The 16828-nt window shown below is 51.7% G+C and overlaps 1 protein-coding gene across 1 annotated transcript in view; it reads left to right on the top strand.

Moving 5' to 3' along the window:
* LOC144736306 (stAR-related lipid transfer protein 13-like) overlaps window positions 1-16828 on the top strand; it is a gene marked incomplete at its 5' end in the record, with an annotated part of 150757 nt that overhangs the window by 38010 nt on the left and 95919 nt on the right. The window contains 1 exon segment of the mRNA XM_078618953.1: window positions 11373-11406. Coding sequence (XP_078475079.1) covers window positions 11373-11406 — 34 coding nt within the window.

The raw sequence follows: 16828 nt of genomic DNA, 5'->3' as shown, positions 1-16828 counted from the left end.
CAGCTGCCTTCCTTGAGCACGTATGAAAGTGAATGGAACTCGTTTCCCCCTTCGTACATTTTCTTGCCATTTCGAAACTTCATCTGAAAAGAAGGAATAAGAAAAACGTGGGTATACTGAGAACGATAACAAATAAAGTATTCGCTTACAGGTGAAACAATTAAAGTGTGTCGATGGCAGTGTTAAAAAATCAATGAAATAACCTGGTGTGTGTCGACAATTGGGCCACCCCATACAGACCAAGCGGACTGTGGTTGTCGTCCGAGCACGTTGCGTGCTCGCTATCACGAGCCATCGGCAATTAACGGTGCCGGAAGCCTCTTTGACGTGCCCGAGTGACCTGGAGATAGGGCGTGACGCCCCGATGGTGCCGGAGCGCCGATGCTTCCGGAGCGCCGGCCCTCCCCGGCAGGCCGACAGGGGTCCTCATTCACGCCCCTGGGGCGAAACACTCGGGCAAAAAAAAAATAGTTTCCCCAGCGGCGCAAATCCACGCGGCGAACAGACTGGCCATCTCCAGCAACTGGCTGTCTCCTGAAAGGACTGCCCATCTCCCCAGCATTGATATTTGGACACCGCACCTGGCGCTCATTTAATGCTGAGTTGACCTAAAAAAGAACAGATTCAAATCTCAATTGCCACTGGTGCTTAGCAATAGCTGGGAATAAAACTCGGGTGAGCGGTCCCCATAGCGATGATGATGATGATCCGGCAGCGGTGGTTGGTGGTTAGCACACTGCGCCATAAACACCCCGGGACCTGGGTTAAATTCCTGCCCATACCTGGACCGCCATTAGGTCATCTCGGCCTTAAATAATTATTTTATGCGGAGTGTGAACGTCAACACTTCGGGGCCAGGCACCAGAGGACGTCCACGGTGGAGATGGAGTGATGAAATCAGCTGGTGTGTAGATGCTCGGCGGATTTTGACATCGCAGGGTCATAAAAGAAGGCACGATCATTCAGCTGTGGATCTATCTTGGCTGATGCTAATGATGAATGGGTAAAACAAGCCATGATTAATACCATTTAGAAACTCTAAAAGACTGTAGCTCTTTTAATAGCCAAAGTAGCATATTTTAAATCTCTAGGGATCGGATTTCCTAGGGAGTGTCGACGGCGTAGCATGTTACGAGCAGCTGGAGTTTAAACTCAACACTGTAAAAAAATCTAAAATCCGCTCGGTTCAATTTCACGGCAGATTCCTCAAATTTTTTTCTCTATTTTACTCAAGCGAGGTTTTTTTTGTTATTTTTTAACGAGAATTTCCGTCGCAATAACGGATTCTGGGGGAAACATTCGAACGACAACGTTGTAGTGATCACTTTGGGCCGACGAGAGGCATCCGTGCCGCGACGTACGAGGTCGCCACACGTCCGTCCGTCGCGCGTCCGTCCTGACCGATGAAGCCGCCGCACCGATGTTCACAAATCCAACCTTCGCAGGTTCCCAGTGTGCACGTGTTGCAAAGCGAACGTGGGGCATCTCTCGTGCCAAGCCGATCGGAAACGGTGACTTAAAATGTCGATTCTCACCTGCGTTTTCAGTGATTGTGGTAGCGTGGGGTTCACACCTCGTGCGCACGTTCCGTTTCGTTACAAGTCCTCGTAAACGATGACGACCTTGGAATGATTTCTTAGTTGCTGCAAATTCTTAAACATCGCACCGTATCTGTGTACGATGGAACTTCTTTCACACCGTATGTAGCCAACTGTGCTACTCAGAGGTGCGGGGGAAAGGATAACAAACTTAACACAAAAAGCAGTTCTAAACAAATGAGCTTTCACTTTAGTATAGTGGAGCAGTGTATAGTAGTGTGGTGTGTAGTGTAGTGTAGAGCGTAGTGTGTGTAGTGTAGTGTGTATAGTGTAGTGTAGTGTGTGTAGTGTATAGTGTAGTGTGTAGTGTAGTGTGTGTAGTGTGTAGTGTAGTACGTATCATGGGACCTCCCTTGCCAGAATCAAAATATAAGAATAGGTTTTGCCATTTCCGGCAATAAAACAGTTGTGTTAAGATGTTAAAACACCAAACAGAAATCTTTTGCAAGGAATCATGTCCGCATTAACCACATATACTTATAGTGAACATGCAAACAAAAAACATGCTCTGGTAGCATATGATGCATTCTTTGAAACTGGTCCACACCAGAGAGCCTCGTCTCAAACACTGTGAGACCAGAGGGTGCCAAAAGGCGAACACCACAAATACATGTGGCTAATGTAGACATGATTCCTTGAAAAGGGTTTCTGTTTGGTGTTTTAACATCTTAACACAACTGTTTTATTGCCAGAAAGGGTAAAACCTCGTCTTATTTGTAGAATGTATGTTGAACTTTGTTCGCACCGTATGTAGCCAACCGCGCTAATCAGAGGTGTGGGGAAAGGACATAAAACTAAACACAAAAAGCAGTTGTAAAGAAATGCGTTTGTCAATTTAGATTATTTAAAAGTGCATAGCACCAATGGCTTCCTAATATCGGAAGGAAGAGCATTCCATATGGCAGTAGAAACCCATCAGAAAGCGCGCAATGTGGTTTGCGATACAGCAGTGACACACAAAACCTGACTCTTGTAAATGATGTCACAGGCTCTTTAACCATCCACATTACAGATTATTAGATTGCAATACACTTTGGGTAATCACACACTGGTAATGAAAACCTGTCAATGACTAATCACCCGGATTGCTCGCAGTCCCATCAGATCCTGAAAGCTAAGCAGCAGTGAGCCTGGGTAGTGCTTGGATGGGCAAGCCCCGTGCTTAATAGGTGTTATAGGCAGCTTCAGCAGGGCGACATTGTCATCAAAGGGCTGTGCAGCAAAATCTATTGTACTGTACTCCGCTTCAATGTCTATGCTGCCTACCTTCATAAACTCGCGCTGATCAGCGTGCTGAAGTATGGTAAGGAAAAAGCCATGATCACATGGCATGGGGAGGCCCTTCCTCATCCAGCAGTGGAGTGATTTAAGGTCCGTAGTGTGCAATCCGACCTGGTGGGATGACCATCAAACGGCTTGATTCACAATCGCCATTCAAACCCTGGCTAGGGATCAACTCAAACCCCATCACTCCTCCGGGGATCGACGAAGTGCCTACCACTTTGTGGTGAGTCGAATCAAATTCAGTCCCCAAGTCCCTCCCCTGACGCAGCCAGAAATTGCGCCGATTGCCGTTCGTCTCCTTTGTGGTGAAGCAAAGTGACCTTCGACTCGCGGGGATGCGGTGACGTGGTGACGCGTCAACTCATCGGTGCGTCCACGTGCGCGTCGGCCTCTGCCCCGTTGCCCGGTTTCTCTCTGCCCTGGGACCATGGGACATCGGACTCGGCGGTCTGGCCTGTGCGCCGGGCAGCTCTTAAGACTTTGTGGAAACACGCCAGAGGCTGCACACACGAAAAAACAACGCCGCGGTTCCACGTAGCCTGGGGGTGGGGGTGTTCAGGAATGCAGCGTTTTTAAACGCCTCGTGCGTTTTCGTCCTTATGCAACGAGGGTCAGAGTTACGTAATAGGAGCTGAGTACCTCGGGGGGGGGAGCCATTCTACAAAAGAATAGCCGAAAGTCGGTTCACAGCGACGCAAGATCACCCGTGGTGCGCGTCGCTCGTAGGGGTCGTGCTCGCGGCACTGCTGGGGAGCGTGGCTGTTGGTGCGGCCGGGATCACCCGCACCTTGCCACCTTTGTCTCCCCCATAGAGCATTTTTTTCCCCTGCATTAAATTGGGTCCTGTAGTTTATATGGAGTTGCTGTTGGTAAAACAAAACAATGATATCTGGGCCTGAACACCAGATTCTTTGTGGGGCGGATGAAGCAGCAGATTGAGAGTGTATGCCACAAAACAAAAACCCAAAGATTAGTTTCACAAATCGACATCGTTTATTCAAACCGCATCTCATGACCGCCGAGGAGGAACCGCAGGCCAAGCTGGGAGGCCGCCAGGCGGTGGAGCTGGCGCCAACAATTTGACCCCTAAAATTCTCTAATTCGACCGTTTGCCGCGGCTGGCTACGTGCGTACGGTGCGAGAGGAGGAGTTTACCGTTAAGATGTCTTTGTGGTTAGTTTCCCCGACAGCGCTTAGCAACGTCGGCAAGGTCTCATACCACGAGAGATTAAACAAATTAACTGTTGCAGAAGGGCCATACTCGGAATGGTGAGAACCCCCACACCGTGAGTGCAGCAGGGCCCCGCTCGGCACGGGGAGAAACCCCCACGCCGTGTTGCCAAGGCCACAAGCTCCCAAAGACGTCGCGTGGTAAAAAAAATCTGCCATTCCTAAACGGCGAGGTGACGTGCCAGGTAAGTGTGACCTTTGCCGCGTGTGGAAATGTCACCATTCTAGGGCTGCCTTTCGCTCGGTCACTCTCTTTACTCTCTCCCTCTGTTTGCCCCCGCTTTATTCCGACGCTTTGTTGTAACAAGTAACACCTTCGCGTGCCATTGCACAATAAGAATGTAAATTTTACTCGCCTGTTTCGCAGAAAAAAGGGTAACAAGCGGCGATTGAGTACAGTGTGGGCCCATGTGCGAACTTGACTCAAAACTAAACTAAACTATTCTTTTTTATTTCACCATGTAAGGCCCACTGAGCTATATACATTTTTTTTCAAAATCAACCTGACCACAAATGATAGCTCAACGAAGTGGCTTCTATTCTTGGTTCTTTCGGTAAAGTCACGTAGAAGGCAAATAATAAAATAATATAAATATAATTGAAGGTCAGCTGTGAACCGAAAGAACCAAGAATATTAATCCCTGCAGTCACGAAAGCTTTAAATCAGAAGTGGCTTATGTAGAAATTTATAGCAGCCAAATACTTTGAACGCGTGATGTCGATTCTAAATGTGGAGGGGAAAACCGGAGGACCCGGAGAAAAATCCACGCGACCGCGAGGAGGGAGACACCGCAAACTCCAAATATACGCAGGCGTCGGGGTTGGGATGGAACCCACGACCTCCTGCATACCAGGCGAGGCAGTTTGCAATCTCACCACCTCGTGGAGGACAAAATTAGAGCAAGACTCTTAAGCCGATTATGTAAATAATCGGATCACTCTACCGATTATTGGTTAATATTTTTTGGAAATTCATCGATTCAACCGGATTCGTATGCTTGCCGATACACGCATCAAATTAAGAGCGTGAAAATCAATTGTTATCAGTTGCCAGTCGAATGGATATTGCGTGCCGGTGTTACCGGTACGCTATTCGGACGAACAATGTTGCAGAAACGATGCAGAACAAATAAAAATAACAACTAATTTTTATCATGAATAACACTGCCAGTCATTCATTTTCAACAACGTCCACACATATAACAAATATTCCCATTGGGAATTCCGTATGCTTTCTATGAGATTTCTCCAACTCCGTTACGTTTGGAGGGCGTGGCTGCTGCCGCGGGGTCAATGGGAACGCGCGCCTGCCCCCGAAGCAACGGTGCCGGTCTCTTACATCCCCCGCCGCCTCCTCTGTCCAGCCAGCGGTATCAATGGGTTCAACCGCGGCTCGTTGATTGGCAGGTCTTGCACGGCTGGGGTAAGGCGTGGGTGCTCCCAAGCCGTCTGGCCTGTGCGGAAGAGTAGGCCAAAACCACCCTGTCGAGCTGCTTACACTGAGCCCTTGCCCAAAAAAGCTTCATAGCTCATCGGATTTCTCCTCCTACAGTCTAAATCAAGATTCTGATACCCCATTAATCGCTCTATGTATGTTGAACTTCCGTCCTGTATACTGCATCGGAATTGCATCAGCAGTACAAATCTGCACACCAGATGGATTGATTCACAGTATCTATGCTGCATTTATTGTGAGATGCTTAAAAAACCACCACCAACAACAACAACAACCACAATCGTGCCTTTTTTCGGTAAAGTCACATAGGTATCACTTGATACAGCAATTTTGCTGTGACGGTTCCACCTGAAGACGGAAGCTTGTGTTGCCTCCGAAACGTCGTGATTTAATTTATTAATGTTTTTACCTACGTGACTTTACCGAAAAAACCAAAGAGTATGGACCCTTGCAGTCACGAAAACTTCAAATCTAGAACCGTGCATTTCTTGACGAAACCCAAATTCCTACATATTCAGGGCGAAACTCGACACTTTGGTGGGGTCATACTGTAGCAGCAGCAGCAGCACCCTGCTGAGAGTCACCTCTCACCAATGTTGTTGTCTCTCTCTTTGCTCTGCTTGTAAGTAGGGGCAGGCGGACGGGACAGTTGCAGCCTGTGTTTGACCTGAGGCTTAGCGGCTGCATACACAACAGGGGCAGCAGTGTCCCTGAGTGGTGGGCGGGCGCTGAGCTGTGATTGGGGAGGGAGTGTGAGGTTCGTCCGTCTGTCCGTCCGTACAGCAGCTCCTTTTGTTTGGGAAGGCAGGAAAACGCTGGCCGATGATAAGAACAAGAAAAAGTAGCGGGCAAACCACGCTCGCGCACGCGCGCGCTTCCTTCCCGTATATTCGTCTCCGCTTACCGTAATCGATCAACAAAAGTGATTCTTTGCACTTCTCGCCAGCCACACGGCGGTGTTCCGGGAGTGTGCGGTGTCAGCGGCGTTGGTGCGCGTGCGGCGCGAAGCAAACCCAAGGCCCGGTTTTGACAATTCATTATCTCATCGTTAGACAAGACGCGCGTTGTCGCTGCTGTTACTGCTGCCACCGCTGCTGCTGAGCTGGGCAGTGGTGCACAAAGCGCGATTGACGAAGCGGCTCGACACACGTGGTTCTATGTGCCATGAAGAAGGCCCATTGCCCGAAACGTCGCCGATTTGATGGCATATTTTTTTTTATTTTTGTTGTTCACGAACGTGTCGAGTTTTTTGTTGTTGTTAATTGTCTCGTCAGCAGAGCCATGCCTGCTGCAAGCATTGTGTGTATGTGTGGGGAGTGGTGGTGTAGCGGTTAGCGCCCTACGCTACGAACCCGGCGGTCCGAGTTCGATTCCTGCTCACGGCCACCAGCACCGGTGATGATTATCTGAGCCGGTCCTGGGCCTCCCCTAGGTCGACTCAGCCTCAAATTAGTACCCGGTGCGGTGTGTGGTAAACATCACCACCGGAGAGACAAAGGCTGCCGGGCGTGGTGCTGGCCACCCACCCCCCTCGTGTGCCGTGCCGGCCGTCATACGTGCTACTCGCTAACAGCACTTGCCCCAACAGTCTATTGAAGGCTATACGGGGGATCTTTGACTTTGACTTTGGGCTGTCTAGAAAAAAAGACATCACGCCTACGGTCACAGCCGTAACGATTTGAGTGGCCACTGAGGTCGTGAACCTTAGTGGCCACTCGTGACTTTCAGGGCACGCGAAACCCATTAAACTATAAACTATAACCGAAAATATTTTGTTTTATTTTACCAAGTAAGGCCCGCTGGACTGTGTAGCTCTTTTTCAGAATGCGCGACCCTGGCTATCACAAACGACAGCCCAACGAAGTGGCTTATCGCGTGGGAATTTGTAGCGGCCAAATACTCTGAACCCACAATGTTGATTCTAAATCCGGAAGGGAAAAACCGGAGGACCGGGATAAATGTCCACGCTACCATGGGGAGAGAGACACGCAAACTTCAAATTTACAAGCGTCAGGGTAGGGATCGAACCCACGACCTCCTGTATACCAGGCGAGGGAGTTAACATCCCGCCATCATGGAAGATTAATATTTACATACAGCGAATGTGAATCTAAGCCATGGATTATTACACACGTCACTTCACTACCTGTGCATCGACAGCTTTAAGAGCTTAGACGAATAGATTAATTTAACGCGACATTAAATATCCACAACCGCTCGTCGACTGGCAGGTCGCTGGATGTGGTTGTGTAAAATGTGGGTACACCTCGACCAAGAAGTCCGGCCAGTGTGAAAGAGTTGACCGAAGTTCTCACTCTAAAATGATATGAATGCGCAGCCCTTCGTCCAACCACTGCTAAATGAAGGCTTCCCTCTGGTATATCACGACGGTGGCGAGATGTTTACTCCCTCACCTGGCGTGCAGCAGGTCGTGGATTCCGACCCCAACGCCTGCATATTTGGACTTTGCATGTCTCTCTCCACGTGGTTGTGTGTGTTCTTCTCTGGGTCCTCTGGTTTTTCCCTCCACATTTACTATGGCTATCATTTATTATATCATTTATGGTAGCCAGGCCACTTCTGAAAAAGAGCTATATAGCTCAGTGGGCCTTAACTGCTAAAAATTAAACCAGAAATGTTTTTAGTCGTTTAAAATATCGGTCGTGGGAGCTGTTTGACCATACTTCACCACAGGAGAGAGGCCCCTCCCACCGGCAGTGGCCTGAGCAGGGAATTGAGAGCTGCGCCTCTTACATTTACTGTACACATACAGTACCATATTAATGATTGTCTGTTTTATGTTGTTGTAACGTTCTGACCCCGTGTCCCCCTACTGGACATGTGTGAAATAGAGCTTCATAGCTCATCGGATTCCTCCTGTTCGTGGTTTGCAGCCGCCACACAAATCGGTAACCCCCCTCGCCCGCCCATTTCCCTTTGAGCAGGGAAATGTTTAGACATTTCTTAAACTGATCTGTGCGGCATTGTTTCGAAGGTTATGCACCCAAATGAGTCGGTTTCTCCCTGGGCCCATCAGGGGTTTTTTCCCAGATGATGACGAGATTTAGAAATTCAACTTATTCGCTCTCGCAGAGCAAGAGAGGCGAGGGATTACAAAGGGAATTGGACAAACATCCCAACTCGGGGTCCTCCTGAAGATGACTCCGGAGGCCCAGGATAGGCCTTTCCTGGCCATACAATTTTAAATATAAAACATATTCTAATCATGTTTGTCAACAACACTGTGGCTACGCGGGGCTAGAAGACCTCAAGCCTCTCTGCCAGGGAAGGCGGCAGTACTCGTGGCTTGGGGAGACCTTCATCTAGCAGTGGATTGACCATGGTTGATGATGATGATGAAATCTTAATGCCAGCTCATGGCTCTGTTGTTTTCAGGGTGCAGGGAAACTCCCGCAGTTTCACTTTACACTGATGGCACGCAAAGATTTCTCCCTGTAGCCTTCGCAGACTTTTTGCGCAAAGTGCTATGAACTTTACGAAGGCACGGCATATGAGGGGTTGGGTGGCCCAACACCACCCCCGGTCGCCTTTATCTCCTCCATGGCGATATTTAGAACACATCGCACCGAGTATTCATTTGAGGCTGAGTCGACCTAGGGGAGGCCCATGACCGGTTGAGATAATCTTCACGCCGGCGTTGGCCATGAGCGGGAATCAAACTCGAGACGCCGTGCTCGTAGCGCAGCGTGCTAACCGCCACACCGCCGCTCCCGACTGGTAGCGGCACGCGGGTGCGCGCGCTCACGCCTCTATAACCACCCACTCTCGTCACTTGTCACAAAGCTACGCTTGTCATAATCGTTGGAGTGGGCGCGAGTGTTATCATAACGCGTGCGCAGGTGCACGGCAGCTGGTCTGTTGAGTTTAAAGAACAAAAAAATCTTGTTCATTTTCTTGCGGAGTCTCGGAGGTGGGGGGGGGCGCGGGTGGGCGGGGGGAGTCTGGGAGGTAACGGAGTCGCACGCCAAGAGACCTTCATCCAGCAGTGGATTGACCATGGTTGATGATAATGATGATGATGAAATCTCAAGCTCAATGTCGTGCTAGGGGGTTGGCCCCCACCCATAGCAGACGACGAAAAATCCCTGACCCAGGCAACTCGCACATAACTGGCTCAACTCTGGTCAGATTACTGCTCCATGCTAGCCGATTACCAAAATCGAATCGACCCAAACGTCCCAAACTGCTGCCCTTTGTGCCAAGCAACGCCAGAAGAAGTCTCCCATTTTCTCAGTTGCCCAAAACGCGAACCAAAAATTAAATCGATTGTTCTCTGGCTAAACCCTTCCAAAGTGGCAACACAACGCCACCTATAAACAGAAAGTGCGAGGAAAACAACAACAACAACATGATGAAATCTCAAGGCCAGCTCATGGCTCTGTTGTTTTCAGGGTGCAGGGAAACTCCCGCAGCTTCACTTTGTACTGATGGCACGCAGATTTTTGGGGCAAAGTGCCGTGAACATTACGAAGGCCGGCACGGCACACGAGAGGGGGTGGGTGGCCCAACACTACACCCGGTTGGCTTTGTCTCCCCCGGGTGGTGGTGGTGACCGTGAATGTTCCCGGCCTATCTGCGGCTCGCAACGTGGCTCAACGCCGCACGCGGGGACAATAAGCTGGCCCCGACGGTCGTCATCAGCAGTGGCCATGGTCGATCTATTGCCGGGTAAAGGCCTCCCCGCGCGTTCCTGTGATTTAAGATTCAAGAACATTGCCCGTGGTGAGCAAGGCCCGTGGCGCTAACCATCGCGCCGCGGCAGCGTTCTCATAATTTAAAGCGGTCGGAGAAATATCCCACGACCCTCTTTCACGGCCGCCTTGCTTACAAATCGTCTCGTGAGGTCGGACTTCATTTGAGACATCTGAACAAACTAAATATGCCCTGCGTGGCAATTCCAGTTGTGGCTGAGAGTGGGAGGAGTGCGCACGTTTGAGCACATCGTGAGTGACACGCAGCTTGCATGGGGACGCGTGGCCCTGGCGATCGCTCATGGCCCAGTGTTGACTGAAATATTACCCCACTGTTTTGCTCCGTTCAGCTGTTCACATCATTCCTCTCCGCGTGCCTCATCAACGTGTCCACACGCTGTTGTCTCAGTGTGCAAGTGCGTGCCTGCGAGCGTGTCCTTGTCTCTGCGTGGAGGGCGGTAGTTGTCTATGTTGGCGCACTGCGCCACGAAACTGGCAAACCCAAGTTCAATTCCTGACTCGGCCTTTAAACCAGTACCTAGTGGGGTGCATGAACATCGGCATTGGGGAGACAAAGGCGGTTGGGCGTGGTGCTCGCTAATAGCACGTGACCCAACATCCTGTGTAGGCTACATCGGGGACCTTTGTCTTCGTGTGTGTATGTGTGTGTGTAGAGAAGGCAGTTGCACATTGAATAGTCGACTTTCTGAAAGAGCAAACTAAGTGGTACTTCATCAGGCCGAGGAGCGTTTCATCACAAGGCGGTGCTTCATCACAGCAGCACCTGTACGCACACTCCTTAATTGGCTAAAAACATCTGAACGTCGAGAAGACAGCAAAGCTCGCTACTTGGCATTCTCGCCTGCACTGTTATTTGATTATTATTGTCCTGTTGCAGCGGGGATTTTTTTTCTCGTTGTTCAAAGATGTGGTTAACCCCGTGTACGCGCCGCCGCGCGTGCACGGTTCATCTCCGCCATGACCTCACGGGAGCGGAGCGGCGACGATCATCGTGGTCAGTGTAACACGGAGGCTTTCGCTGCCGTGGATCATCGTGGTGTTTGTGTGTCGGTTTGTTTTTTGTCGTTGCAGGTGCTGCCGGGAAAGATGGACAAGGACAAGGCCGGTAGGTGGACTTTAATTTTTCGTGTCAATAATTTACCGGACGTATTGCAATGTCATTTTTTTTGCCCGTCGCGGCTTCCTGCCCCCCCCTCACACACTCCCCCCCCCAACACCGTGCCCGAAAGGTCACACGACTAGCGAGGCACGCTTCACGTGACGCGTTCTGTTTGAACGAGGAAGAAAATAAATGTTGCTTGCGCGTGATTGCTGCAGAACGTTTGTTCGGCGTGCCTGTCACCTCGGGAGCGGGTCCCGAACGGCGGCGGAAAACGCCGCGGACGTCGCGCGCGATGCCGTCACAGGACGGCCAGGTCACGTCGCCACGTGACTTCATCGCACGTTGTCAAATGATGACGACGACGATGATGATTATGACGTCACCGCGTGCGCGATGAAGTCACGTCGCCACTTGACAATGATAACGACGATGCCGATAACGATGACGATGACGACGATGATCATGACATCACCGCCCTGGCTGGCAAAGCATGTATGAACACTCGTTGATTTGTTGAAAGCATCTTGATGTATAGAGGACTGCCGAGCGTGGACAACATTTGGTGCCAGCTGACCGCCTGGCCCACTGCTTTTCATCTTGTCTGTGGTTCCTCAGAGATTGTGCGAGAGTTGCATGAAGTTGCATGAAGGATGGCGTAGCTCTAGATTCAAGGTAGATTTGGACCGATCTTATTTGTTAATGGCAAGAAGGGCTCAGTGAGCTGCTACGCTCTATTTCACAGTGTCGTGTGATGGTACAGATTGTACACAGTACAGAACGGAGCTCTATTCCACAGTGCCCTGTGATGGTACAGATGGTAAACGGTACACAACATAGCGACACGGGCGTGGTTTCATAGGTTGCTATACTAAACAGCGAGTGTCGGTACGTGCTCCACATGTTATATATAAGGGAAATTTGTGAATATGTGCGTCTCTTCAAAATGTTTAGCGTACTTCCCGACATGTAAAAAACTTGAAATCTGCCATGTGGGTACTTTCCAGACTGTACACCATGCAACAATTATGAAAATAGACTTTTGTATTTTTTTTTGGGGGGGGGGGGGACGCAATAATGCATATATTTTGCACGGCAAGTGAACTGTGACGTCACATCTGTCATGTGACCCGTATGCGGAAGCGTAACGCAGTGTGCCTGCTCATGTCACCCCCCCAACCCTCCGCGGGTACAGTGCCATACAAATGTGTTGCAGGCCTAAGGCGTTCTTCGCGCAGCATTGTTTTATTATTTCAGTCGTTTACAGCCTTACGCACCCTGAAAGTTGTGTGTGTTTGCAGCAAGCGCGTGTATGTGTACCTATGGACGCGCGCGCGCTCGTGTGCGTGGGGGGAGCGGTGGTGTAGTGGTTAGCGCGCTGCGCTACGAACACGGCGACCCGAGTTCGATTCCCGCTCACGGCCACCACCGTTGACAATTATTTGAACTGGTCCCGGGCCTCCCCTAGGTCGACTCAGCCTCAAACGAATAACTAGTGTGGTGTGTGAACATCGCCACTGGGGAGACAAAGGCGGCCGGGCGTGGTAAATTCAAGTCCCGGGCGAAGCCGGGTAGTAAAGCTAGTACATATATATACAACTCAACATTATTATTAAGGCGAATACTTTTAGCGTTGCTTTGTGACACCAGATTTTTGGGGCGCAACCCATCATAGCAGACGTGAGATGGTCGTGGAAATTCCACATTCCCATGGCAGGGAGGCCACGTGTTCATGGAACATTCTTCTTATGAAACAAATAGCCATTGTATTCTAGAGCCGGACCTCGGCTGAGAGTCACGCGTCTTTCAAAAGTCAGCGAGAGTTCAATTACCGTGACCGGGAATTGAACTCTGGCGGGTTTAAAGCGCAAGTGCGCCGACCACTGCGCCGCCACTCCACCCACCCCTGCCCAGCCAAATCCCCCCTTCCCTCGAATCCCGTTGCACTTGCTCGATTTAGCCTCTCGACTGTCGGGCACCGAGGTCCTCCACGGGGTGGGTGGTGACGGGTGGGGGGACGGGGTGGCGGGGCGAGGGGGCGAGAACGCAAACACAACATCCAGACGACTCTGCGAGTGGGTAACGCGACGACTGGCGGTGGCAAGGCAATCTCGGCGGGGAATCTCGGGGCGGTCGAAAAAAAAATCCGCTCGCTGTCTTTTCTGCCCATTGCGCCGTCTCAACGGCACCCGAATCAAAAGCGGTTGCTAGAAAGGCAAAACAGTGTGGCGGGCGAGCGAGCGGCAGGAGAGATGAAAGGTGCCGGGCGGCGCACCGCACAAAGGTGGCGCGCGGCGTGACGGCCGTCCGCCCGCGACGGCGCGAATCAGGTGGGGCCACGGTAGACAGCGAGGATTCCTCCCGTGCCGTGCATCCTGTTTGCGGCGAGCGCGGCCGCGATAAGAAACCGGTCGGCGTGCTGCGGCTTTGGCGGCGGCGGCGCCGTAAGCGGGTGGGCAGAAATATCACCGCAGCATCTTGGCAAAGGGCGAGCCGCCGTTCAGCTTCACGGAGATCCATCCTGGAGCGCAAGGTGAAGTTGGGAGAGTAACCCATCCGTTGCCATGCCACTGCAGCTCGTCGCCGTGTCGACGGAACGCGCCGGGTGTCGTCGCGCTGTTCGGCACGTGCTCCGAGAGAACAGCATTTCGGTGGGTCGGAGATGTTAACTGCCACGCCGGGTGCACAGAAAGTCGTGGGCTCGATCCTGACCCTGACGCCTGTTGTATATTTGGAGTTTACGCGTCTCTGTCCCTGTGATCGCGTGGATTTTTCTCAGTGTCCTCCGATTTTCTGCTCCTCACTGATTTATTTGGCTGTGATAAATTTCCACTCGATGATAAGCCACTTCGTTGGGCTCTCATTTGCGGTCCGGTCACTTGCGAAAAAGAACTACATCGCTCAGTGGGCCTTAGTTTAGTTTAAAGTTCAAGATTCAGTCAGCTCTCGGGAATACTCCATTCGATCACCCGTTGAGAAGAGATTGAGGATGGTTGTTGGGAATGAGTGTGCCTCGGTGCGGGGGGCGGGCAGAGTGGCAAGGGCAGTGTGGTAACACTCACACGCCTCACAAGCAAGAAGGGCGTGGGTTAGATTCCCGACCGCTGCATGGGTTTCCTCCCATAGCTCAAACAAACACGACGTGACTGGCATCGGCCAAAACATCTCGGCAAACGCTAAAACGCTACCTGCAAATGACTCGCTTGGGATCGCACGCGACAGCAGCGACAGCAGCGACATCGGCCCCCTGCCGCTGCGAAAAGCGGGCAGGGCCCTCTTGAAGTCGAGTCCTGAGACTCTGCAAGCCCTGCCTGCGTAAACAAGTTGGAGTCGAGATGAATGTTTTGAGTTCTGCAAATTCCACTTTCCTCCCACGCACGACAAAGCGTTCCGAGCCATAACCCTCCCGAGAGCAGACCGGTGAAGCTGTTCCCAGGTTACATAACTTGCCGTTGAAATGCGACTCAGAAATTGCGTGTCGTGACACGCAGGGCTCGCGCCGATTTTCGGGCCAGTCTGCGGACTCAAAGTGGCCCTGTGTCAGCCTGCTCGTATCTCACGCAGACAGAGGTCAAGGGTCACAGCCCTGCAATTGCCCACTCACTCCACCGCTGGCCGAAGGCGCCTCCGCTAGAGGGAGCGGGTAGACGGCGCCTACAGTGGGTGCTTTGGCCTACTCTTCCACGCTGGCCCGGTCGTCTTGGATGAGGTAGAGGGGGGTAAGCGCACTCTGACCCGCCACACGCGACCTGCCGGCCGACTTAACTGGGGGGTGAACCCATTCGCAGCGCTGCCGGGTGGTGGACGGAGGCGGTGGGGAAGGGGGATTTAAGGAACGTCCACCGTCGTTTCAACCGCCGCGCGCGGGGAGATGGAGACGAACCGGCAACCTCTGGAGTCCGACTGCCGCCTCCCTCGCATCCGGTCCAGCTTCTGCTGCGTCGGTGAATTCTCCCGGCACCTGCGAAGCTAATTCCACGCATTCCGCGTGCGCTGTTGCCCATTGCACTTGGCTCTCCTCAAACACGGCTCAGTCTGTCCTTAAATAGGGGCGCCTTGGTGGTGAGATGTTAACTACCTCGCCTGGTATGCAGGCGGGTTCGATCCCGACCCTCACGATGCCTGCTGTATATTTGGAGTTTGCGTGTTTCTCTCTCTCTCATCATCATCACGGTGGCTAGGAGATGTTAACTACCTCGCCTGGTTTACAGGAGGACGTGGGTTCCATCCCGACCCTGACGATGCTTGCTGTATATTTGGGGTCTGCGTGTCTCTCTCTCTCATCATCATCACGGTGGCTAGGAGATGTTAACTACCTCGCCTGGTTTACAGGAGGACGTGGGTTAGATCCCGACCCTGACGATGCCTGCTGTATATTTGGAGTCTGCGTGTCTCTCCCCATGGTCGCGTGAAAATTTCTCCGGGTCCTCCGGTTTCTACCTCCACGTTTAAAAACAGCATCGTGCATTTCGAGTATCTAGCTGCTGCTATAAATGTCCACGTGATGATGATGATGAGACACTTCGTTGAGCTATCATTTGTGATGGCCAGGTCGCTTCTGAAAAAGAGCTGCATAGCCCAGTGGACCTTGCTTACCTGGCAAAAGAGAAAAATAAAGAAAAGTGTGGTGCGTGGTGACCAGCTAATTTGCATTCCGCGCTGTGACGGCTCTTCGGTCCACCGTCGGAATCGCGGCCTTGCCCACCCCCAGTGGGCTGCGCCCCAGAGGCTGGTGAACCACAGTGGGCAGCAGCAGGAGGCGGTGGCCCTTCTGCCAACAAGTGGCAAGAACAAGCGGTTGCAGGGCTGTGCCTTCGTACCGCCCTCCCTGTTATCCTACACTGCAATTCGAACCCTGTAGGATTCGATTAAAAAAACATTCTGTCGGGAGCTAATCCGCCGGTGTTGGAGCCGCTGGAATGGAACGCGATACCGGCGGAGGCCATCGTTGTTGCCGGCTTCACAAAGGACAAAATAATAACTCCGCAAAAAACCCTTTGGAGTCCTTAATAGCTATTTAGGGAAATCCTATAGGACTGGGAAAGAGAATGGCGCAGATCTCGTTGGGGAATGCGCTCGGAATGTTAAACTCTGTCCTCGCTTGAGTCTGGGAAGCTCCTCTTGTAGGGTAAGCCGGTTACACACCCCCCCCCCCTCCTAATGTTCATTGTTGCCGGCTTACACTTCGGCTTATTCTTTCGCTTCGCATATTTTCCACATCCTCTTCCTCTTTTACCTCCCAAAGACCCCAACCCTAGCAAACCCATACGGGTCACGGCCCCGGCCTTGCATTCTGAGCAGGGGGGGGGGAGAGGGGGGGGGGCAACCCTTATCAGCCAGTCCTTATCACTAGGAAGGGCACAGATACATTTTTTTTGAAGGCATGTGTGTGTGTGTGGGGAGCGGTAGTGTTGCGGTTTGCGCGCCG

The sequence above is a fragment of the Lampetra planeri genome, chromosome 60 (assembly GCF_965212315.1).
Source record: "Lampetra planeri chromosome 60, kcLamPlan1.2.h2, whole genome shotgun sequence".
NCBI lineage: Eukaryota > Metazoa > Chordata > Hyperoartia > Petromyzontiformes > Petromyzontidae > Lampetra > Lampetra planeri.
The sequence above is the reverse complement of the archived record's forward strand: the minus strand, read 5'-3'. Positions and strand labels throughout refer to the sequence as shown.